The sequence below is a fragment of the Mustela erminea genome, chromosome 11, assembly GCF_009829155.1.
Source record: "Mustela erminea isolate mMusErm1 chromosome 11, mMusErm1.Pri, whole genome shotgun sequence".
In the NCBI taxonomy this organism is placed as follows: domain Eukaryota; kingdom Metazoa; phylum Chordata; class Mammalia; order Carnivora; family Mustelidae; genus Mustela; species Mustela erminea.
This window is the reverse complement of record NC_045624.1, coordinates 14,807,122-14,833,936: the sequence shown is the minus strand read 5'-3', so window position 1 is coordinate 14,833,936 and position 26,815 is coordinate 14,807,122. Positions and strand designations below refer to the sequence as shown.

Below are 26,815 nucleotides of genomic sequence, written 5' to 3'. Positions count from 1 at the left end.
CCTTCCACCATGGGAGGATACAATGAGAAGTCTGCAACCTGGAAGACAGAGGCACCTCACCCTACCAAGCTCACACCCTGATTTCCAACTTCTTCCTCCAAAACTAATTATGTGCTTCCTATTTAGCCAAGAATGATGAACAAATCAGCAATTTCTTTGCTGAAATGTTAAAAGAAATGGGAGTGCCAACTACAAAATTTTTAAAAGAAACAAGTGTAATTAAGTTGCCAAAGGAAAAAATGATTTCAATAAAGAAATGAACTCAGGGGTGCCTGGGTGGCTCAGTGGGTTAAGCCATTGCCTTCGGCTCAGGTCATGATCTCAGGGTCCTGGGATCGAGCCCAAGTCCGGCTCTCTGCTCAGCAGGGAGCCTGCTTCCCCCTCTCTCTCTGCCTGCCTCTCTGCCTACTGGAGATCTCTGTCTGTTAAATAAATAAATAAAATCTTTAAAAAAAAAATGGAAGCTATAAGATAAACAAATGACAAATTACACAAGAATCTGGGGAAAAAATGTCTCTATAGACATAAAATGATGGACAAAAATGAATCTTTAATGATACAACAGAATGTTTATGACCATGCTAAAGAAGGAAAACAGGAAAAAATATTGTATATATAATATACCCTTCTACTGGGTATAAGAAAAGGCATAGGAAAAAGCCCAGAAGGGATTTCACTGAAATGTTGAGGGCTGTTGAATATATTGCATAGTAAATTTGAACAACATGATGAGGGAATGTGTATGGGTGGCACATTTGTAATATGTATTTAATTGTGAATTAGATATACCAGGTCTTGCAATTGTTTAGTCCAACATGTAAAGAGCTTGGTACTCTGCTATGAAGTCCTTACACTACCTGCGAAGCAGTACAGTATTATTTGCAAAAGGACTTGGATTAATCATTAAGGTATATTGCAAAGTCTAGGGCAACTGCTTAAAAAAGCAAAAACTTATATGCTAAGAGAGGAGAGAAATGGAATGATATAAAATACTAATAAAACTAGAGGAGGAGAAAAAGAGTGGAAGACCAAAACACAAAACAAAACAAAAACCCCAAAACAAAGAACAAGGTCTATAGATGAAAACAGTTAAAAATAGACCAATAATCACTTCAAATGTGAATGGTCTAAATACCCCAATAAGAGACAAAGACTATCAAATTGATCAAAAAAACAAGACCCACCTATACCTATCTACAAGAAACCTACTTTAAATATAAAGACAGATAAAAAGTAAGGGGATGGAGAAAGATAGACCATGCTAACGTTAAAAGCTGGAGTAGCTATATTAATTTTAGAGCAGGATTCGGGGCAAGAATATTTATCAGAGATAAAGAGAAGCACTACAAAATGATAAACGATCACATTTTCCAAGAAGACATAGCAATCCTTAATGTGTACACTCTTAACAATAGAGCAACAAAATATGTGAGGCAAATACTGATAGAACCACAAGGAGAAACAGATGAATCCACTATTACAGTTGGAGACTTCAACACCCCTCTACCCATAACTGACAGACCCCGCAGGCAGAAAATCAGGAAGGACATGGTTAAATTGAACAGAACCATCAATCAACTGGATTTAATTGACATTCATAGACTATTCCATTCCACAACAGCAGGCAACACATTCTTCTCAAGCCCACATGTAATATTCACCAAAATAGACCACATTCTGGACCAAAAAACACACCTTAAAAAATTTAACAAAATAAATACCACCGTGTCACTCAGTCATTATGTTAGCCCAAATAACAGACACTATTAATCTGAATGTATCTTACCAGCCATTGAAAATGAACCAGAGTCCATCTTTAAGCAAGCACAATTTAAGCAAATTTATCATGAAATAAAATAATGTTCTGCTACTAAAAAAAAAAAAAAAAAGAATCCCTGAACTTCTAAATCAAAACAGGGGCACCTGGGTGGCTCAGCAGGTTAAGCATCTGCTCAGGTCACAATCCCAGGAGCCCCACGTCAAGCTCCCTGGTCAGAGGGGAATCTGCTTCTCTCCCCTTACCCCTCTGCATCCCCCATTCCCCTGCTCATTCTCTCTCTCTCAAATAAATAAATAAAATGTTCAAAAAAATAAAAGAAATGGTAACATACTCACTTTTTTTTCAGAATCAAAAATTCAATGACCTGGATCTGTGCTATGCTCTGTTTTTCTTCCTTTACACAATAGAATAATATCCCTGCTCTTCTGAAGGTTAATTTCCCCATTATACTCTGAATCCCAGAACCTCTCACTTCCTTCTCTGTTTTCTGTGTTATCAGTGATAACCTCCCCCACTCCATGGGTCAACCCCATCAGCATACAACGTATTCAGTGCTGGTCACTTTAAGGTTTCCAATTAGCAAATAAAAACCAGACACCTAGGTAAATCAGTGTCAGATAAGCAACAAATAATATTTTAGTATGTGTGTCTCATGCAATATTTAGGACATACCTAAGCTAAAAAAAAGTATTCTTTGTTTATCTGAAATTCATCTTATGGGTGCCTGGGTGGCTCAGTGGGTTAAAGCTTCTGCCTTCAGCTCAGGTCATGATCCCAGGGTCCTGGGATCGAGCCCTGCATCAGGCTCTCTGCTAAGCAGAGAGTCTGCTTCCTCCTCTCTCTCTCTGCCTGCCTCTCTGCCTACTTGTGATCTCTGTCTGTAAAATAAATTTTTAAAAAAATTATAATGAAATTTATCTTAACTGGTTTCCCTGCATTTTATTTGGCAACCCTTGTCATCTACCAGTTACCACCGCATTTCTCTTTTATCCCTTTTCGGCCAAGTATCTGAAAAGAATTTTCTAAATTCACTGCTCTCTCCATTCCCATCTCCTAGTCCTCTGTCAGCCTCCCTCCAAGCTAGCTTCTTTCTCCAGCATGCCCCAGAAACTGCTCCTGTCAAGGTCCCCCACACCCCCATGTTGTGTATCTGTAACTCCCCATTTGGAGCAAGGGATTTGTCTGTCTTATTCCCCAGTGTATTACAAATTCCTGGTGCCTACAATAGTATCTAGCACATAGCTGGCAGTCAATAAATCCTTGGGGATGCATTCATGCATCGGTGGTATGACCATACAGTCTAGTCCGTTTTCAGTGAATATATTTGCTGTTCCATGAGGTTCATGGAATTAAAATTGTTTGCTCTTATGCACAAGTGGTATACCAAGTTCTAACTGTATAAGTACATGTGTAAACCATTAAATGTTATTCATAGCTAGTTTCCCAAGACATACTAAACAATAGCCTCCCCTGCCCCCAGCCTAATGGAGAAGGGGATGGAGTGTTTTTCCATTGTACTGATTCTGGAATCTTAGAAAAGGAGTGGGTGAGCTGGAAGACCTCAGCGCCTGGACATACCCACCCTTCCGCTGGAGGCCATGGGATGGACAAGCTCATTGCCATGGGAGACAGGTTCTCACCAGGGGCCAATGGGAAGGACTTGCAGAGAATGGCTTTTCTGTGTGGACCTACTAAGCGTTAAGTTCCTTCTTTTAACGGGGCCAAGATCTACTTTCTACAAAAATGTTAGTTCTGTCTTCTAGCATACCATAAAACAAGTCAATCCCTGTTCTCATGACACCAGTTTGGACATTCGAAGACAGTTATGCTTCCTACAAAGCCTTCGCTGCTCACGATAACCACCTAATTTCTTCATTTCTTCCTCAAACGACATGGATTCCCATCTCTCCATTCTGGCTCCTCTTCTCCCAATCTTTCCATCCAATTCATAAGCATTCCTTTCAAAATAAGGCACCTATACTTTTCAAATAACAACCAAGGGAGATGGAAATTCTTATATCCCCTCACTGGGACAATATATTTCTATTTATAGTGTCTAAGTCTGGACTGATCTTTCAGATATGCGCAGCACTCCTAACATGTCTGTTAACACCCTCAAATCTGTTCCTATAAAATGTTGTTAGACCCTACTCCCTTTATTCTATATGCATATTATAGATTTTTTAATCCTAGAAGTAGGACTTTAAACTTAGTAAGAATAAATGAAATTTTGATTTTTTTTTTTATGGCCTGTGAGGTAGCCTGTTAATATCATTTAACTTTTTTTAAAAAAAAGATTTATTTATTTTAGAGAGTGCGAGCATAGGGAGGTAGGAGCAGAGGGAGAGAGAGAATCATAAGCAGACTCCCCACTGGATGTGGGGCTTGATCTCATGACCCTGAGATCATGACCTGAGCCAAAATCAAGTGGGATGCTTAACCAAGTGAGCCACCCAGGAGCTCCACATTTTGACTTCTGATTACCGCCCATCACAATACCATCCTGCTAAATTTTGAAAATATAAAAATATAAAATTTGGTAAACCACTCTAAACTCATTTATGTGAAGAGCAAAGAAACTCTAATTTCTGAGATCCTGGGCCCAGTAAACTCAGAAGGTGAAACCTTAGTTATCCAGAAAAGTGTGGAGGCACAGAGTACTCTGTCATAAGCCATAGGCCACTGACCCTGTGGAAACAGCTGAGATGCTACTCCTCCTTCATCTAGGAGGAGACAAAGTGCCAGCCAGGGAAGGAAATGCATTGTGCAGAGCTGATGTTTATGTCTAGTTAGCCAGTTAAGGAGAGCCCCACCATCAAGGAAAAGACATTGAGGCACACGCTTTTCACAAGGGTCCCTCAAACACAGTTTGTGTACTGAAGTCTTTAAGTTACCAAGCGTTAAGGCTAAGGGCCAGAAACAGACTATTACTCTCCAGACCAAAATAATACTTACTTTCTATCCATGAAGTCCTCTATCTCTGACACCAAGCAGGAGGTCCCTGCAAAATTCCAGGAGATGGGTCAGGGGGTTTGTTGGGCAGCCCCCCCGCTGGCATGCGGATAGGCATAAAGGGTTGGGCCTCTCAAGGTCATGGTGCCCTTTCCTCTAGCAGTTAGAAAATCTGCTGCTGAAGGTCTTCAGACACATCTCCCCATCCTTTCCAGATGACCTCCAACACCAACTCTAATCCTTCTGCCCTCCTCCCAGCCTTCCCTCTGTCCTTGGGTGCTTTGGAATCCAAACCAATAGCTTATTGTAAAATCAATTAGAAAGCAAAGCATTCTCAGCAGTCCCAATCACAAGATTAAGTTGGCGGAGATTTCTTTTTTAAGACCAAAATTCACTAAAATTTTGATGGCTGTTATTTCTGATGGTGGAGTTGTTTTTATTTTATTTTCTTCTTTTTTTGCTAATCTGCTCTTTGACCGGAAAAGACAGAACATAAAAAGGTTAGGGATACCTGGTTACATATAGTAACAGGATATTCTGATTTAAATTTGGTTAAAATTATGTCTTTTTTTTTTTTTTTTAACTTTACTCCTTTGTGTATAAGATTCATCTCACAAGGAATCCAGAAATAACAGTACTGGGGAAATGTAAGACAGCAATCTGAAAATACACTGGCTCTTGGCCTTCAAACCCAGGATAACTCCCATCTATCACAGCTTTAGGAGGATCTAAGGGGGAAGAGATACTTCTGGATTCTGCTAAAAGTAGAACATCCTTGCTGCTCTTCAAAAGCAGGAATGATGCACAATACTGTTGGGGAAAAAAGACCAACATTCACTATTACCGAAATGCAGCAACTCCATTTCTGCTTTTAAGCCTCTCTCTCTCTCTCTCTCTCTCTTTCACTCTTTGCATTGTTTGCTTTAGAACAATCTCAGAATTTTAAAATACTGGATGAAGGAAACCAACCACTGATATCATCACATCACAGAATCAAAACTTAAGTACTTACACTAATGCAGATTTCAAGACACTGGTACAAGCATCCAAGACCCAGCCATTCTAGAACAAGTTTACGTAAGTTTTCCAGCTATGTTCTGTTTTAGGCTTCTGTAATACTATCCTTTGGCATGAGTACAAGAAAAAATAGTTTAACTACACAAATGTGGGTTACCTGGGCTTGTGGTTGTAATTTTTCGAGTCCTTAACGCTGGAGAAATCAAGCATACACCAGTCTCCTTATTCCTCAGAGGGGTATAGCAAGGAATGTTCAGGAAATCCTTAAAGGAAAGAAGTTACTAAACAAACAGTGCATGGTCCAACAACAACAAAAACATTTCATTAATTTGATTATCTAATTCAGACCAAAGGCTCCAAGGACCAAAGGCTCTTTCTTTGTATTGCTACTATTTCGTGTTTTCTTTTTATAGTAAGCGGCACTTGGCAGGTGCAAAGTATAAGGGGAGGCAGAGGGAAAAGAAATGCCAATCATGGTTTAGACTCATATTCATGTCAACTCCGTGTTCAGGCTCTGGTCGTGGGACCAGCCTGACCTTTCTTTCACAACTTAGCTACTTCCAGTAACTCCTTGTTCTTCTATGGTTTTGTACCTATTTACGTGCACAATATATAAAATCTCTTAGGGGAACCAGTTGCGGCACTTAGTCTACATTGTATCTTGCTTGTTCTTTTTTTTTATCTAAAGCTATGTTTATTAAAACATGAGGACATATTAATTAAAACTGCCAGCTATGTTGAAAATACTAGAGTGCATTTGTTTTAAAATTCCCTTATTTTTCCATCAAGGATTAATATTTGGTTTTGTCATTTAAAACATACTTTCCTTAAGGTCTCTTTCTTTTTTCTGATTTTTAGGTCCAAACTCTCCTTTGGTTGATCCTATGACTTCTCCTTCATGGAGGTTTATTTTCTGCCAAGACTTGGCCGTTGTTAACTGTGGTTCCAACTTCCAATAGGAACCAGCTGCTCTGAGAAGCATGGTAGGGGCTGGGTGGTGGCTGCCCCCAGCAGGCTCACATGAGCCTCTCTGCACAGGGTCCGGTGGCCTCCTCCGTACCAAATTTGTAAATTTTTAAACCATTTTAGATGTAGAGAAAACTGTAAAAGTAGAGTGTTTCTGCATGTCCCCTGAAAGAAGTCTTAGTAATCGCAGTGAAGTTAGCAAAACCAACAAATTAACCTTTGTATAATACTGCCAACTACCCTATGAACTTGATTTGGGTTCCATTACTTTTTCCTCTAATGTCATTTGTTATTGTTCTTGTTGTTCCCGGATCCTATCCATGTTTCCACATTTGATGCCATTGTGCTGTTGCTCCACATTTTGTTCCTTTCCCTTTTCTCAGTTTCGAGGCATTATTGTCTTGGGTTTCATAAACAACTCCAGGTTTACCCTATGCCCCTCCAAGATTGTGCAGACTTTGATCTTCTCCTTTATCAGTCTAGATTGTAGAGACCTAATCCTTTAATTCCAAAATGAATCTGCTCTTAGGGGAAGCATCAATCTGATTAGTGGGAAGCAGAAAAGCAAAACACAGTGGGCAGAGGCAGGTGGTACCAGCCAAGGGAGCAATGAACAGTTCTGCAATTTGCACCAGCAGACTAGATTCATTTCAACTTAACTCCTTAGAAAATGAAGGTCCTAGGTGTTCTCATCAGGGACACAACCATTAGAGGAAGAGATCATTTTCTTCTACGATCACACTTTACAAATGAGAAAATCGCATTACAAAGGAAATAAACAGAAAAGATCGTTTGACACCAATTATAGCATTTATTGACATTTCCATTTAAAATGCTAGGAAAGCAGTATAAATTGTAAACATGGAAACCAAACACTTGCATAAATTATTTCAAAAACTCTACAGCACATTAGAAAACAGGGCGGCTAATCGAAGGGTAGAAACATAACTGACAAACAGAAGGGAGGGTTCGATTACTAAATCATATACCCACGCTGAAATTTAAGTGCCCATTTGAGACCAGCAAACCATGATTGTCAAGTTCAAGTTGCAGTATCGATGCCACAGGTGGCCTCAATTTACTCTGCATATTTTCGTACATTATCACTCACAGTCCAGGAATGAGAGCAGGAAGTCTGAAGAACATGGACCTTGACAAAGTAGGAGGAGACAGGTGGGTATCCCAAAGCAGATCTGCTGAGCCAGGTAATGAACCCAATCTTCATGCTCCCTCAAGGATTCTCTGGAGGAGGGCCAAGCTGAGTGTTTACCCCCCCGCCTTTCTGAAATGAGCCCTCTGGTGTTTAGAGCGAGTGCATTCATCAGTGGAGTCTCCATCTTTCCCCACATGAACAAGAGGAACAGTACAGGGGGTCTGGCTTAAACTTGGTCCTGTACTATTCCTAACTTGCACACTTAGGAAGTCAAGTCATGAATGCCTAAACCGGGGGCATGAGACCCTTCATGATGCTCCAAGATGTCCAGAAATGTTTCAGTGGAACCAGGGACCGAGTGACTCAAATCACTGCAATTTCTATCTCTGTTTCTTCTACCATTCACTCTTTCTTGAAATGTGAAGTGGCCCCAGAGCAGAAAAACTTGGAAGAAGAAGGAAAAGCAAGGATCCTGTAGAACTACCCTGTGGGAAACTACTTTGGACTAGACCACCTCAGATTAAGACATCCATTCCTTCTCTCACTTGCTCGCTGGTTCCTAACTTTGCTTCGTATTTCCAAGGCATTTAATATTCTTTTCCTAAATTTCAATGCTGCTGCGTGTTCTTAAGATAAGTTCTTAAATGTACTATTAACACGCATGAGCTTGGAATTAGGATCGTACCGTGAGGTTTCAGTTTTCAAGTCTTTTTAATACTAGGGAGGGGAGTCCTAAACACTCAAAGTCACTTCCAAGAATATCAAAAGAAACCTAAAATATACACACTCCTTATTCATTAGGTAGTAAGTATGAGCCTATTACATTTTATGAGTATGTTACAGCAGCTGCTCTTAGAGACCCCTCTCACCTGTTTTAAGAATATTCATTCATATGTTGGATTAAATGTAAAAATGAAGTCCAGGTTACCATTCCATAAAAATGTGTTTTGTGATCAAATGGTCAGTGTGCATGTCTACAAGTGGACTCCTTCACACTCCCGTCAGGGACAAATGTGGATAAGCAGGCTCTGGAGACTGGCTTTGGAGGTAGAAATGGAATGGCTAAAGCTCACCTTGAGCTGAAGTCGGTATGGCCGTTAAGACTGGAGGCCCCCTTCTCGCCTGCCCAAAACCTTAACCAGCTTTCCTTTCAACCAGCAAATGCATTCACGTCTAAGAATCTAATATGAAAGGGAAAGAGAAGTGTATTTAATGATTAACATGTGAATTACTGCAAATGCAAATCGGTGTCCCAGTGACTGGTTTGGCCACTGGAGCACTAAGAAGGGCAATGCAGTAAACACTGACCCTGTACACAATTAAATGGGAGGCTCATAAAACACAGAATTACCTGTTTTGGCCCAAAGCCTTCAGGTACACCGTCATCTATGCTTTGAATCACAGGCCTCAGGCCCTGAAAAATCTGGCTGGCAAAACCTGCTTCGTCTGGTGCTCAAAAGCCATGTCCTACCAAAGTCAAAACATATTCTGAAGTCAAATAAAATTTGGAGAAAATTGTGTAGATAGCTACACAGAAGTGGAATATGTTTAGTTATAACCTACTATGCTCCACAAAGGACTTAATGTGTTTGAATGGCTGACCACTGAGAGCTGCCCTAAGCAGTAAACCTCGGTGGAATTCTTACAATATTTTCATACTTTACAATGGGTCCTTCAGCAGTTCCTGGTACCCTTCTCTTCCCTCCTCCAGACTGGATCTCTTGCTGTGCAGACCTTCTTCACAGACCCAGCCACTGTCTCACTGTATTCTTGCAAACACGTTCTCACAGCCCCATTTCCTCCTCTTGTTTAATTAGAACTCCCTATATGGTGCAGTTAGGGATCCTGTCTCCGTATTGCAGTAGATCAAGTTCATTTTCAAGGACAGCTTCATCCAATTTCTCCATCCTTCGCCATGCCCATTCCCAGCTCTTCCCTTGCCATCTCACCAGCTCCCCAACCTTCGCTAAAGTAGCTTTTGAAGTGGGCTCCTCCCCAGGATCCCATGGTTTCCAAATGTGCAACATCCCTTCTCCTGAGTACCCAATGCACTTGTGTACTTTCAGTGAATCTTACTGATGTTCACACCACATGGTGTATCTGTAGCTTCCATCTTTTATACCCAGCTATGCTATCTGATTTAGCTTCTAAGCTCTAAAAGACAAGAATAATGTTGACATTTTTGGTGCTAGAAATGGCAAAAATTCGGGTGCAAAAAGATATTTGATAAATGATGTTTTAAAGTTAAGGATGAAGGAAGTGAATTTCAAGCAAATAGAGAAAGAGGAAGAGGAGTCACATGGCACCCTTAGTTTTGCTCTGGTTACCTCCATGTGAAGTCATTCGCTGGTAGATAACAGCATGTCGGGCTGTCCAATACCAGTTCAATCATACAGATAACATTTTACATTTCACCAAGATTTGTGCACCCTCCTCAAGGGTTGTTTGCACACAAGATCATATCTGAATCTTGAAACAATCAATTCTGGGAGTGGACAGAAGAGGTCTGTCCTCATCTGGCTGATGGGGAGAAGAGGCTCAGGAAGGTACCTGACATAGCAAGTTGGTGACTAAGTAGACTCTGAAAATGATCTCCAACCCCCTCTGAAATTCTGACTCAACCTAATGGCTTGCATGATTACCACTAGAACTTTTTTTTTTTTTACTATTTTTTTTTTTTAATCAGAGAGAGTGAGCACAAGCAGGGGAAGTGGCAGGCTGACAGGGAGAAGCAGGCTCCCTGCTGAGCAAGAAGCCCGATGTGGAATTCGATCCCAGGACCTTAGGATCATGACCTGAGCCGAAGGCAGCCGCTTAACCAGCTGAGCCACCCAGGTGTCCCACCACCTGACTTAAACTAGAAAAAGAGAATAGACACAAAATTTGACTTTTCATTTTAGAGTACTTCAGTTAATGGAACTCCAAAGCCACACAAGATCAACATGAGAACCTTTCTTTTAAGTAGATCATGTTAACCGAGTGTCCAAAGACCCACTTGGGTGTGGTGCTCCCAACAACAGTCAGTCTGTCCTGAGTTTGGTGACAGAAAACTGCTGTAGGTGTTCAGAGGGAACAGTTGCAGAGTGTGCTTTACAATCAAAACAAGAGTGCTGGTGATCCCATGAGCCTGCCCACACCACACCACACACTACGGGTTATCCTATGTTATCTTTGGTCATGACATTAGTTGAAAAGTCTATCAATTCTAAGCATAACAATACAGGTGGAATCCTTTTATACTAGTCCGAAAGGCATCAAATCACTACTGCAGCCCTCTGGAAAACAGAAACCCATTTCTGGGATGTACGTAGGAGGTAACCATTCTTAGTACACTGTGTGCAAAGAGGACACTGAGCAGAATGGCAGGAAAGGGCCTACGTTTACTCCATTTGCTGTCACACGACCTGAATTTACTGTAAGGAGTCTGTAATAAAATTCTGCTTGGCTATCTCAAATTCCTAACATATTCAGGAAAGCTGGTATTTCCCGAATACTGGCACAGAGGAAGAAAAGGCTACATTTAACTTCCCAGAAGAAATATTCCCTGTATCATCAGACTGTCTGACCAGCTTCATTAAGGAAGCGCTAAAACATGATTGTGGCCCCCAATTATTACACTTCGGAAACCTATTTTAGCTGTTTCAGGGTTCTTAAAATTTGTTACAGATTTTGATTCATCAGAGCTCCAAATCTCTGTTTATCTGTCATTCATCAAAAGTATTAGCAGATCTAATAAAAAAGCATTCCTAGTGGAAATCTGTTAATGGTTTTCCTCTGTGCTTCACTCAGGTATCAGAAAAAAAGAATGGCCCTTGTTATTATATTCCTTACTCTAGCTAGGGAAGTAGGGAAATGTTTACTTCAGTAGTGAATCTCAAGACAGATGGTACCCTCTGTCAGGCTCCAAGAACACAAGATGGTTTTAACAGTCACTCAGTGGTCGTGCACAATAAAATCGGAAACCAGGAGCAACTCTTGCCTTTCCCTTGTGGTCCTCAAAGCTCTTCTTTACATTTCTTGATTTATTACTGAGAGGCTGGATTGAACTCTGTTCCATTTCCAGGTCTTGAACACAGAGAATGTGATTACTAGAAATGTACTTGTGAATAACAATTTGTTGGCCCCGGTAGTTTTGGTAAATAACTTTTTTCTCATTCAAACATAATTTCTGAGCAACTCATCAGCCAAGTGCAAGGATTGGTTATGACCTCCTGAAAGCCTCCTTCTGTAGGTCTGACCTTAATGATGGCATGCACCGAAATGGGATGTTGTTGGTACTTGCATGCGCCCAATTAATAAACAGCAAATACAATTAAGAATGTAAATCTAAACTTCAATATGTATTTTCAATAACCAAATAAATATTAAACTTTCCCCCAGGCCCCCACCCCACCCCGTTTGGGAAGTTGGTTGTTTTTTTCTTTCTAGAACAAAATGAAATCTTCAGTGTGTTCTTCCACTGCAAAAGCCAAAGTTGCATTTCACAGACATAAAGGTGGAGGGGCCCTCGGAGCGGTAGCACCAGAAGAAGAAGGAAAAATGCAGATGATGGCTTCTTTTGGAATCATCAGGCTCTACAATCTATCATTTGGTTTCTCACTAGTAGCTTTTTAAATTCCCAAACAGTCTTAGTATTTTTGTTGTTAATATGACTATTAAAATAAGTTCCTATGGAGAAAAAGAGGGAAATCAAGCTGTTAATAAAATGTCTTCAAATCTCTTTTCTCAGAAAACAAAGCAGCAAGTTCACCATACAAACCAGTCTGAATCACACCTTCCCACAGAAATGCTCGATTCTGTTCATACCTATACCATCTACACATTTCCACCTTTTACCTTTAAAAAGGAGACGAATTTAGTGATTTTTTTTTTCGTTAGCTGAGGTTTGTGGTTTGCCTTCACAAAATGCTGCTGGCTTTTGGCCAAAAGTATGTACATGTCGACTACAACCCAAGTGGTCAAAAAACTGCCCACTTATTAAAAGCATCGTGAGCCGTCCCGTGACATATGGCATCTTCTAACTTTGCCGCTTGCTCACTCCCACGGGCACCTAGCCCAGGAGAGGCACGTTCTCTCACCAACACCCATTTCATTGATTTCCATTTAGTCTTGCTTCCACGGGAAGCGGATACTTGGCAAATCTGCAAGGCGATGCCGATCAGCTGTGGAAGTTCTGCACCGCGGTCTGTTTCTGGGAAAGCCGGAGCAGCTCCTCGCGGATCGCTTTGATGAGTGAAGCTGAAGAGTGGCCGGGCTGGAGGTCTTCCGTGGAGCTGGTGGTGTAAGTCAGCCCCGCGCCCTGCAGCCCCCTGTGCGGGAGGTTCCCGGGAGGAGCGGAAGGCTCCCTGCCTGAAGTCCTTGGCACCTGGAACAGCGGTGAGTTAGAGTACTCCTGATGTCCAAGCACGTGCGTCTGAAAAAACACGGCAAACGTCACTGGGCTTCCCAGGGAAGCGCAGGGGGGAAAATCCTATTCAAACTGGTGGTGGGCCTGCCCCCGGGACTTGCACTCCTCCTGCCCACCTCCCACCGAACGGGGCCCTCCAAGAAGGCCCCGGGGATGGAATATAGAAACTGGAAGAACTGCTGCAGGGAGAGCAGTACCAAAAAACAAGCCCTGAACTTAACAGGTGCCTATTAAATACCGGCTTAAAGGCGGACAGAAAGAATGATGAGGTTGGCCAAGTCTCGGTGTCCCTGTGTGGGCAAGGGAGGGGCCCACTGGGAGAACAGGAAGGGACCTGGACAGCTGGGGTGTCCCGTGGAGGTGAAGGGTCAGGTGAGAGTATCTGAGAGTTGTAAGGGACGAGCAAGTACTTGCAGAGAGATTGACAAGAACTGCTTTGCTCTGGCACTCGAGCCCTGGGAGGGTGTGCGTGGGACACACACGGGGACCGCAGCACGTGCGGAATGTCACAAAATCATTTTATATTCTATTTATGTGCATCTACTGACTCTTCTGCACAGCCTTTCTTTAAAAAGTTATCTGTACTAGGACACACAACAGTTTTGCTTATATTTGCATAATAAAAAGTACTTGGGCATTCATTGGACTAGAATTATTGTACTCAGTGATTTTTTCATATTTCTTCAGTGAAAAATCTCTCTTTAGATAATATACATGAGTACTAAATCTGTGGTTTCCCTGATGTTAAAAAGTCTCCTGGTAAACATGGCATTCAAGCCCTCACGTTTCCAAGTAGTGATAAAGTGTCAGTGTCAAGTAAACACCGGGTTTGATAGGAAAATCCAAAATACCGTATGAAAATAAGTTAGGCACAATGAAGGCAGAAAAAGGTAAAGCAGACACCTGAAATTCAAAGTATAACAATGTATCTATTAGAGGAAAATTATATTCTCAAAATAATTTTCTTTCACTGAGTAGTAGAAGCCTCCAGTCAGGAAAATAATTTAGTGCATTTGCTGGAAAGACATGTAAATGCATGTAAAATCCTTGAGAAAAACAAAGGAGAGCATCTATGCCTATATTGATCCCATTCCTATAAAGGAGTGATCAAAGGGATGAGAAGCTTCTAAGAGAAAGTGTGCCTTAGGACCTCCAAATTGTGAGCTTATGGCTGAAGCAACTCCGTGGGGGGTCATAAGGGAAATAATGTGGATAAACCCACAACAAACCATAAATGGGGAGCAAGTAGGTATGTAAGATCATGCAAATGTACCCAATAACACCAAAGATCAAGTCCAGATTTTAGTCACCTACAGGTTCAAATTCACTACTTGAAAGTCAAAATCAGAGTGAGAAAGTACAACTGTGGTTGCCTGCAGCTGGGGTTGGGAGCGGGGAGGGCAAATGCACTTAGTGTTTAATGAGCAAAGAATTTCCACTTTATATATGAAAAATACTATGGAGACAGATGGTGGAGATAGTAGCGTGACATCGTGGATGTACTTAAAACCACTGAACTGTATACTTGAAAGTGTCTAAGATGGAAAATTTTATATTATGCATCTTTTACCACATTATATAAAAATTAGAAAATTTTTAAAGGTAGCTGTTACTTATAGGTCTCTGTCCAGATTTTCTGTAATGAGTATCACTTTTACTATGTTTTTAAAAGGTTATTTTCAAAAATTCACTACTTTAAGCCTGAAATCTGCCTCATGTAAAATTATATGCTTTCTATAAGTACAGTGTAATTACTCAGCCACCCTGGGTGGGTGGGAATTTACTACGTAAAAACTGCAAGCAAAAATACACTCACAGAGAAAAGGGAAAGAGGTTAAAACTTTTTTTTTTTTTTAATGTAGGTTTTAAAAAGGAATCCTCAAAGCAGAAGCAGCTAAATTTAATGATTATGTCTGAGTTTTCAGTGATGACCCAAACACAAGATACTCACAGCCTCTCTTCGGCCAGCTTCATCCTCCCCATATGAAGGCCAGCCGGGTCCCCCATACTGGCCGCCTCTGCTGGGTGGGATTTCCACTGGCTGGGCTCCAATTCTGCTTGCAATTCCCACCTGTGTCAGATGCTGAATCTGGGAGCCTGAAGGAACACAGTGGGACAGGATGGTCACCACTTGCTGGGAAGTGAGGCTGCCTGGCAAGACACTCCAGTTTTTTGTTTGTTTATTTTTTGTTTTGCTTTTGTTTTTAGATTTATTTATTTGAGAAAGAGAGGAGGGGCGGAAGAAAAGGGAGAGAGAGAGAGAGAAAATCTCCCGCAGACTCCCCGCTGAGCAGGGAACCCAACACATGGGCTCAATTTCACAACATGAAATCATGACCTGAGCTGAAACCAAGAGTCGGACACTTGTGCTCAAGACACTTCGGTTCTGACCACAGCTCTTCCTTAGGGACAAGGGATACAAGCAGTATTCAAACATGGCACCAATTCTATCTCCAGAGAACAACATTTCCTACGGAAAACAGACCGTGAGCTTCTAGGTTCATGGGGTCTTATTTCCAATACAGTGATGTTCTTATTTTCCTGGATAGACATCAAAGGACAGGGTATAATGGCTATAATAGAGGGCCCTTCCGGTCATTTCTATAGAGGTTACAAATAAGGATGATCTTACTTAGAAAAAACGAGTGAAAGGTTTTGGAATCATAAAGAAGATGTAACCTAGTTCCTTCTTGCTCGTGGCGTTGAGACTCACAAGGAGAGAAAAAACAATATGCATTTTTTTTTTCTTAAAAGGCAGGGTGCCTATCTCTTTCCTTTCAGAATGTTTAAGTATATTTATTTTCACTATACTCCTATTTTTCCCTAACTTGTCTATGTCATAATTAAAAATTTAAGGCCCCCTCCCCACAGCTTCCCCAGTGAGGTACACTGATGGCTAAAGCCAGGAGTCTCTCTAGAGCTCATGCTCCACACGTAGACATGCTGTAGTCTCAAGTAGCTATGAAGGCTGGGCTATAAATGACATATTTTCTCCTCCATCAACTTCTGGTATATGGATATATCCCTATTTCATAGATTAAGGGAGGAAAAAAGTGATCTTTAAGCACTGTGAAATAAAATACTTGTATTCAAAAGCTTCTCAGATCATAAAATACATCTGTGTTTGTGGACCGGTGCTACAAGGTTCAAAGATTTCACAGAGGTAGGGGAGGTGGGCCTCTCCGCCTTCCAGTTCTCTCCTACTCGACCTATCAAATTAACAGCCTCTATTAACCAAATACATTAAAGGAAAAAAAAGGAATACCACAATTTTATTTGGATATCTAATAACTAAAGGTCAGAAAAAACCTGCCAGGCTCCTATCAGAGCAATGTACCCTGCAGAAACTCGTGCCAGGTACTGAAGTTTTATATAGTTACTAAAATCATTAGGACCATCAGTACTGTTTGCCCAACACACATTCAGCAAATCCTGCAAAGAACAAAAATGCAGCACACTGTTCTCCAGCATTTACCAAGGTGCAGACAAGTACGTAGACAGAAAAGCATACCTTTGTGTTAAAACTACAGTGGTAGTTGAAATCCTAATTGAGACACAATTCTATATCTTGCTTTGTTAACTTAATGTTACAGCACAGGCTTTTCCCACGATGCAAGTGGGGCATCACATGCAGGAAACCTGGGTTTGCATTCCAGCCCCGCCACTGTGACCTTGGACAGCTGCCTACCACTCCCACTGAGCCTTGATGCCTCAATTCTCAAATGGGCATAAAAAATTCACCTCATGATGTTATTTCAAGAACTGAAAGAGATAAAATAGGTCAAGTACCATAAAAGTAAGAGGCAATTGGGAAATCTTAAAACCCTCTTTTTTTTTATTCTTTCTGAGCTCTTCATTTTAAATAGCTGCACAACCGGGGACTTCTAGGGAAGATGGTGAACTAGAACCTTGAGCTCACTTCATCCCACAGATACACCTAGAGAACACCCACATCAGGGTAAATAATCCGGAAAATGACCTGAAGACTGGCAGAACAGACTCTCCACAGCTAAACATAGAGAAGGAGCCACATCAGAAAGGGTAGGTAGGGCAGAGATGCAGTCGGGAACCAAACCAACCCTCCAGACTGTCCTCAGGAGGAGGGTCACTGCAAGCACAGAGAAGGGAGAGGAGAAGACTCCAACTCAGGCACCCCAGGCACAGCGGGCCTGCACTAGGAATACAATCCCCGTATCATTTGGCTTTGAAAACCAGAGGGTCTTAACTTCATGAATTCTTATAATCAGTGGGGTTTAAGACCTAGAACTTTAAAAATGAATAGGCTCAACTCTGGAAGCCAGAGAGTGAGAGGAAACTGAGTCCCCACCCTTAAAGAGACAGCGGAAAAACAGCCCCACTTTGATACAGCATAGAGGCAACAGTTTGTAAAACGCCTGGGGTATAGAGATGCCACTTCCCTGCCCACAACTGCCAGCCTACATATAGGTGACACCTGCAGGAACCAGCACAGCACAAATACTCTCCACCTAGCTCCCTAATGGTGCCCTCTGTCCCCACACACTTCTGTGGAACCACCCCCTCCAACCTGTCCTTAGCACCTCTCCAAAGAAGCTCCAGGTTCCTCCCCAGGCAGAACTGAGAAGCTCTGCTAACACTGGGCACACTGTTCCTGTATCCTCCTGCAGACACACTCCCTCCAACCCACCTTGGTAGGAACCCACACAAAGAAGTGTCACAGCATGGCAGTAAGCAACCAGCCTGACCGAGATCAGCACCACTCAGAAACGGATTCCTGCTCTGGAGTGAGAGGAAGATAACCACATGCACAGCAGTCCAACTGGGACCCCAGCAGTGGGCTGGGGACAAGCATCTGTTGTGACTGCAAGCCCCACTAACCAAGGAAAGCTTCTAAGGGGACAACACAGGGAAAGTGCCCTGCAGTTCAGTGCTACTGTATCTCTGGCAAACACCTGGTCTGACCCAAAACAAGCCCAGTGGCCCCAGACAGCCCACTAACAACAAGGGTCCAAATCTTGGCCACAACAGGCAATGAGAGCCATCACCAACAACTGGACTGAAGGCAAAAGTGGCACAGCCACAACACAGGAGGCTCTCTCACACAGGAGGTGTTTAAGAGATACCCCTTAAGCACCATGTTCTGGTAAACAGAGGACACTGTAGGGCACTACAGCACCTCTTCTTCATAAGACCACTACTTTCAAGAGCAGGAGATATAGCTGACTTTTCTAACACACAGAAACAGACACAGAGAGTTAGACAAAATGAGGAGACAGAGGACTATGTCCCAAATGAAAGTGAGGACAAAATCACAGCAAGAAAGCTAAATGAAAGATAATAAGCCAGATATAGAATTTTTTAAAAATATTTTATTTATTTATTTGACAGAGAGACAGAGACAGTAAGAGAGGAAACACAAGCAAGGGGAGCGGGAGAGAGAGAAGCAGGCTTCCCACTGAGCAGGGAGCCTGACACGGGACTTGATCCAAGGACTCTGGGATCATGACCTGAGCCAAAGCCAGATGCCTAACAACTGAGCCACCTAGGTGCCCCACCAGATAAAGAATTTAAAGTAATAATCATAAAGGTACTTATTGGATTTGAGAAGTGAGTGGAAGATCTCAGTGAGACCCTCAACAAAGAGATAGAAAACATAAAGAATGAATCAGAGATGAAAAACTAAGTCACTGAAATTTCTGGAGGACAGAGTAATGGGAAACAATCAAGTTGAACAGGGGAGAGAAAAAAATAATCATAAAAATTGAGTCTAGATTAAGGGAACTCAGGAACACCATCAAGTACAATATTTGCATTATAAGGATCCCAGAAGAAGAGAGAGAAAAGGGGGCAGAAAATATATTTGAAGAAATAGCTGAAAACTTCCCAAATCTGGGGAAGAAAAAGAAATTCAGATCTTAGAAGCACAGAGAGCTTTCAATAAAACCAACCAAAGGAGGTCCACAACAAAACACATAGTTACTAAAATGGCAAGAAAATTGTGATAAACAGAGAGTTTCAAAAAAGAGCAAGAGAAAAGAAAACAGTTACATACTAGGGAAGCCCCATATAGCTATCAGTGGATTTTTCAGTGGAAACTTTGCAGACCAAAAGGGAGTGACATGACATATTCAAAGTGCTGAAAGAAAAAAAAGCCTGCAACCAAGAATACTCTATCAAGGCTATGATTCACAATACAAAGAGAGATAAAGAGTCTCCCAGACAAACAAAAGTTAAAGGAATTAATCACCACTAAACTAGCCCTACAAGAAATGTTAAAGGGGACTCTGAGTAGAAATGAGACCATAGCAAAAATAAGAACAGTAGGAAGCACAAAAGCAGTACAAATTAAGTATATCTATAAAAATCAGTCAAGGGATTCACATCAATAAAAGGATATGAAGTATGAAACCATTTACCTAAAACATGGAAGAGTGAAGAGTAAAAATGTAGTGCTTTTAGAATGGGTTCAAACTTAAATGACCATCAAGTTAAAATAGACTGCAATATGCATAAGATGTTATATATAAGCCTAATGGTAACCACAAGAAAAAATCAGTAATGGATCTGAAAAAAATGAAGAGAAGGGAATTCAAGTATATCACTAAATTAAGCCAGGCCACCATGAGATAAGAGAGCAAGAGAAGGGAATAGAGAAGAACTACAAAACAACCATAAAACAAGTGACAAAATGACATTAAGTACACACTTATCAATAATTATTTTGAATGTAAATGGACTAAATGCACCATTCAAAAGACATGGGTGGGGGACAGAATGGATTAAAAATATATATATATGCTGCCTTCAAAAGACCCATTTCAGACCTAAGACCTATACAGATTGAAAGTACAGAAATGAAAAAATATATAATCATGCAAATGGAAGTGAAAAGAAAGCTGTGATAGGAATATTTATATCAGATAAAACAGACTTTTAAGACAAAAACTGTAACAAAAAACAAAGAAGAACACTACATAATCATAGAGGAAACAATCCAAAATGAAAATATAACAATTGTAAATATTCATGCAACCAATATTAGAGCACCCATGGGGCACCTGGGTGGCTAGGTGAGTTAAGCCTCTGGCTTCGGCTCAGGTCATGATCCCAGGGTCCTGGGACTGAGCCCCCAAATTGGGTTGTCTGCTCAGCAGGGAGCCTGCTTCCCCCTACCTCTCTGCCTACTTGTGATCTCTTTCTCTGTCAAATAAATAAAAATAAAATATTAAAAAAAAGAGCACCCAAATATAGAAAACAGCTATTAACAAATATACACAAAGTATCAACAGCAATCCAATAATCGTAGGGAACTAAAACACCCCACTTACATCAATGGATAGATCATCCAAACAGAACATCAACAAGGACACAGTAGCTTTGAATGACACACTGGACCCCTGGGATCTAACAGATTCAGAACATTCCATCCTAAAACAGAATACACACTCTTTTCAAATGCACATGGAACATTCTGCAGAACAGATCATATGTTAGGCCACAAAACAAGTGTCAACAAATTCAGAAAGACTGAAGTCATACCATGCATCTTTTATGACCACCATGCTATGAAACTAAAAGTCAACCACAAGAAAAAAATATGGAAAGATCAAAAATACATGGAAGTTAAATACAGTGCTGCTAAACAATGGATGGGTTGACCAAGAAATCAAAGAGAAAATAAAAGAACACAGAGAGACAAATGAAACAAACAAACAAACAAACAAACACAATGGTCCAAAATCTTTGGAAAGCAGTGAAAGCTGATCTAAGAGGGAAGTTTATTGCAATACAGGCATATTTCAAGAAGAAAATCTCAAACAACCTAACCTTACACCTAAAGGAGCTAGAGAAAGAACAAACTGAACCTAAAAACAGTAAAAGGAAGAAAATAAAAAAGATCAGAGCAGAAATAAACAAAGTAGAAACTAAAAACAAAATCAAAAATAAACAAACAAACAAAAAACAGAACAGATCAATAGAAACTAGGAGCCAGTTCTTTGAAACTGTCAACAAAATTGAAAAACCTTTGGCCAGAATCATTAAAAAGAAAGAAAGAAAAGAAAAGAAAAGACAAGACTCAAACAAAATGATAAATGAAAGAGAAAAAGTAATAACCAACACCACAGAAATACAAAGGATTATAAGAGAATAGTATAAAAAATTATATGCCAACAAATTGGACAATCTAGAAGAAATGGATAAATTCTTAGAAACATATAACCTCCTAAAACTGAATCAAGAAGAAACAGAAATTTTTAACAGACCAATTAACAGTGATGGAATCGAATCAGTAATCAAAAAAGTCCCAGCCAACAGAAATCCAGAACTAGATGGCTTCACAGATGAATTCTACCAAACATTTTAAAAATTTTTTAAAAGATTTTATTTATTTATTTGAGAGAGAGAGATAGAGCATGAGAGGGGTCAGAGGGAGAAGCAGACTTCCCATGGAGCTGGGAGCCCAATGAGGGACTCGATTCCGGTACTCCACGATCATAACCTGAGCTGAAGGCAGTCGTTCAACCAACTGAGCCACCCAGGAACCCAAACATTTTTTTTTTTTAAGATTTATTCATTTATTTGAGAGAGATGGGTGGGGAAGAGCAGAGAAAGAGTGAGAATCCCAAGCAGACTTCCTGCTGAGTGTGGGGCTCAATCCCATGGCCCTGAGATCATGACCTGAGCCAAAATCAAGAGTCAGACACTTAACTGACAGAGCCACCCAGGTGCCCCAAATTCTACCAAACATTTAAAAAAGAGTTAATACCTATTTTGTTCAAACTATTCCAAGAAAACAGAAGAGGAAGGAAATCTTCCAAATTTATTCTATGAGGCTAGCATTACCCTGATAAAGACATCTCTCTCTCTCTCTCTCATACACACACACACACACACACACACACACACACGCACACACACACAACAGGCCAATATCACTGATGAACATGAATGCAAAAATCCTCAAAAAATATGAGAAAGCCAAATCCAACGATGCATTTAAAAAATAATTCACCACAATTAAGTGTGATTTGTTCTTAGGATACAAGGGTAATTCAATATTGCCAAATAAATCAATGTGATACATCACATCAACAAGAGTAAAAAACAATATGACCGCTTCAGTAGAGGCAGAAAAAGCACTGGATGAAGTACAACATCTATTCCTGATAAGAACCCTCAAAAAACTATATGTAGAGGGAGCATACCTCAACATAATAAAGGCCAGATATGAAAAACCCACAGCTAACATCATACTCAATGGTGAAAAACTGAGAGATTTCCCCCTAAGATCAGGAGGAATAAGACAAGGATGTCCACTAACCACTTTTATTCAACATAGTACTGGAAGTCTTAGCCATAGCAATTACACAACAAAAAGAAATAAAAGGCATTCAGATTGGTAAGAAAGAAGTAAAACTTACACTATTTGCAGAGATATGATACTATGTATAGAAAACCCCAAAGACCCCAAAAAACTACTAGAACTGATAAATTAATCAGTAAGGTCACAGGATACAAAATCAATATGCAGAAATCTGCTGCATTTCTATATACTAATATTGAAGTATCAGAAAGAGAAATTAAGAAAACAATCCCATTTATAATGGCACCAAAAATAATAAAAATACCTAGGAATAAACTTAACCAAAGAGGGAAATGAACTGTATTCTGAAAATCATACAACACTGCTGGAAGAAACTGAAGACGACACACTAAAATGTAAGATAGTCCATGCTCATGGATTGGGATAACAAATACTGCTAAAATGTCCATACTACCCAAAGAAATCTACAGATTTAATGCAATCCCTATCAAATATGCCTATCAAAATACCAACAGTACTTTTCAAAGAACTAGAACAAATGACTCCAAAATTTGTATGGAACCATAAAAGACCCTAAAGAGCCAAAACAATCTTGAAAGAACTGATACAACTCAGTACCAAAACAAAAACAAAACAAAACAAAAAACACAAAAAACAAAAAACCCCACAAATAATCCAATTAAAAATGGGCAAAAGAAATGAACAGACACTTCTGCAAAGAAGATATCCAGACCCAGGAAAAGATGCCCAGCATCACTCATCATCAGGAAAACGCAAATCAAAACTGCAATGAGATATCACCTCACACCTGTCAGAATGGCTAAAGTAAGAACAAAAAACAAAAAACACGAAGCAATGGGTGTTGACAAGGAGACAGAGAAAAAAGGAGCCCTTGCACACTCTTGCTTGGAATGCAAACTGGTGCAGCCACTCTGGAAAATAGTAGGGAGTTTCCTCAAAAAATTAAAAATAGAACTACTCTACAATCCAGTAATTCCACTAGTGGTATCTACCCAAAGAAATGAAAACAGTAATGCAAAAAGATATATGCATCTCTATGTTTATAGCAGGAGTATTTGCAATAGCCAAGTTATGAAAGCAACCCGAGTATCCAACCATAGATGAATGGGTCAAGAAAAGGTGGTATTAAGGAGGGCACGTATTGCATGGAGCACTCGTGTGGTGCATAAACAATGGATCTTGGAACAGAATTTTTTTAATTAAATTAATTTTTTTAATTAAAAAAAAAAAGAAGAGGTGGTGTGTGTATACACTGGAATATTACTTAGCTGTAAGAAAGAATGAAATCTTGCAATTTGCGATGACATGGATGGAGCTAGAGGGTGTAATGCTAAGGGAAATAAGTCCATCAGAGGAAGATAAATATCATACAATTAAACTCATGTGGAATTTAAGAAACAAAACACATAAACAAAGAAAAAAGAGACAAACAAAATAACAAATTCTTAACTATGGAGAACAAACAGATGGTTAGCAGAGAAGGGAGGTGGGGGATGGGTGAAATAGGCGAAAGAGATAAACGTGGTTACCATGATGAGCACCAAGTAATGTACAGAAATGCGGCATCACTATACTGTATGCCTGAAACTCATATAACCCTATATGTTAAGTATACTGGGATTGAAAAAAAAAAAACTAAAATGAAATTAAGGAATTAATTAATAATAAATAAATAGATCCACAATTTACTCACTGATTCCCTTATCACTAGACATTTAGGGGGCTCACCACTGTTCACTATTATAAATAATGCACTAATAAATATCTTTGCACATGTAGTTTTTTCCCAGTGTTTGGATTTCTTTGGGAAGGAGAATCCTAAATTCTCAAAAGTGGAATTACCAAATCCAAAGTTCAGTAAGTTGTGTTGCCCAGCTGCTTTCCGAATGTTCAGTGGTTTATACCACCACTGAAAACATAATAATTGCAGCTGATATTCACGGAGAGTTTACAACATGCTAGGCACTATTTTGAGCCCTTCATATCTTTTCTCTTCTGTAATCCTCAAAACAATGACAGGAAGTAAGTACTAACACATTACGTCCATTGTACAGAGCAAGAAATTGGGTACTAATGTTGTCACGCTACGTTACTATGGAAAAATAGAACACTGAAATTGTGTCTCACCATGGTTTTAATGTGCATTTCTTTAGTAATTTTCAAAACTGGGCATTTTTCATATGTTTACTTTCATGTGACACACACCCCACACAAATATTCCTTCTGTGAATTCATTCTTCCTGTCCTTTGCCCATTCATGCTCTGAAATCTGCCCACTTATCAATTTATACAAGTCATCCTCTAATAAAAACACCTCATGGACCTATGTATCTGCTAAATTCTTCCCCAGATACTATCTTTATTTTGCTTTTACTAATTTTTAGACATAGACATATTTGACCATTTTACACAGTCAGAAAGTACATCTTAATATTTTCTATCACAAGTTTTTATATAACTTAATCTCTTATTAGAAATTATTAGGAATAACATCCTTTTCAAAGGTTCTATATGTATCATTTCTCTATTCTTCTAGAGTAAAGATGGACATGTCTGAATTTTGTTTGGGATATATAATACACAACAATGTTCCAATAAACAATGATTAGCAGGAGAAACAAAACTGACTGTAAGCATAGCATGTGTAGAATATATGAAATCCTGTTGGACAACCAGATATATTATTTGTTTGGTTGACTGATAATGCAACATACAAGAACTTCCAAAGAAGCCATAATGGGTAATTATTCACCAATTATTACAAGTTTCAAATTGGCTTAAACTGGTTCCTTGATGACATTATAAAGGTAGGGATCATCCAGAAAGATAATAGTTAAAAAAAAAAAAAAAAAAAAAAAGATAAGCTATTTAATATGTCATGGCTCCTCACTAAAGCTTCCAACAGGAAGGTGAAGAAATGAAAATAAAATAAAAAGGAAAACAATAGAGAGACTTTGAGCCCTTGGAATAAACATAGATAGGTAGCATGAAATTTGAGGATTTTTCAGAATATGCTGAGCTGTATTTAAAAAAAAAAAGAAAGGGCTTAGAATCTTAGAAACTCCACAGATGCTTTGGGAACCATGAACAGCCATTCATAGTATCAACAGTTCTTAAGATGGGGTTCCACGACACGAAATAGCAATTTCAATTAATTAATTAATTAATTAATTAGATTTAATTAACAATTATATAATAATTAATGCTGATTAATTAAATTTAATTAATTGATAATTAATTACAAAACAATTTTTAATTCTCAGGTAAACCGCTGGGGCAGACCAGCCCAGTGCCATGTAGGAACCTCAGCTCGGCCCTGCTGGGCCCTGCCTGTCAGCTATGAGCAGCAACCCTCATCACGAGGAACAAATGAAACAAAACCTCCCTCAGGTCCCTCACTGGCCAGCAACGTCCAGAGCTGCTTATCACAAGCTGGAAAAATGCCTTCTTTAAAACAAACACTGTTTTAACGCCATACCAAGAACCCAGCCAGAGATCTTTCAGTGTACCGTGAGAATTTAGGAATGTCTTCCCTGGAAGAGTTGTGCTGTGAATTCCAGGTGAAGGGACAGCTTCTGAGACACAGACCCAGGAACAACCCAGAGGGCGTCAGTCCCAGGATCTCTCAGCCGCCCTCTCCTCCCACCCCCCTGCCTACACCTCCACCAGGATCCAGGGGAAGGAGGCTCAGACCTGTGGAGGAGGTCACCGAACACGGGGACACTGAAACACCGGGAAGTCTGACATGTCCTCTGCCAGACTGTGGCCGAATGCAAGCTAAACAGCCCCATGTACCTGTAGTGCCCCCGACGGGCCGTGGCCGGGCCACCGATGGCACGTCCTCCGAGTAGATCCCTCGGGCGGCGAACGGGGCTTCAGCCGACGTCTGTGGCTGCTGGGGCTCCGGCGGCACGAGCTCCGAAGACTGCAGCAAACCGGGCCCAAAACCTGGTCTGAAGGCAAAGCAAGCCCAGGCATCAGGACCACACGTCACCCCGGCTCTACAGAAAAGGCAGACCTCTCTGCCTAGCAGTGTTATTATCTGTCTCCTTGCCTGGAACACGAGCTCCTTAAGGGCAGAGACGTTTTCTGTTTGCTCAAGGACATATCTCCAGCGCTAAGAATAGTGCCTAGGATATAGCTGATGCTGGAGAAATCTCTGCCAGATGACTGAGGAAGAAAGGCCTTAGTTCACAGACCCCATGAACGTGCAGG

At 40.4% G+C, this 26,815-nt stretch overlaps 1 protein-coding gene across 1 annotated transcript in view; it reads right to left on the bottom strand.

Moving 5' to 3' along the window:
* Positions 1-10,692: 10,692 nt before the first annotated feature.
* Positions 10,693-26,815, bottom strand: part of KIAA1549 (KIAA1549 ortholog) — a 133,501-nt gene continuing 117,378 nt past the window's right edge. Inside the window, exons 18-20 of the mRNA XM_032305851.1 lie at positions 26,396-26,553; positions 15,227-15,372; positions 10,693-13,281 (exon numbers count right to left, since the gene is read on the bottom strand). Coding sequence (XP_032161742.1) covers positions 13,027-13,281; positions 15,227-15,372; positions 26,396-26,553 — 559 coding nt within the window. The 3' untranslated portion in view covers positions 10,693-13,026. The remainder of the gene's footprint in view (positions 13,282-15,226; positions 15,373-26,395; positions 26,554-26,815) is intronic.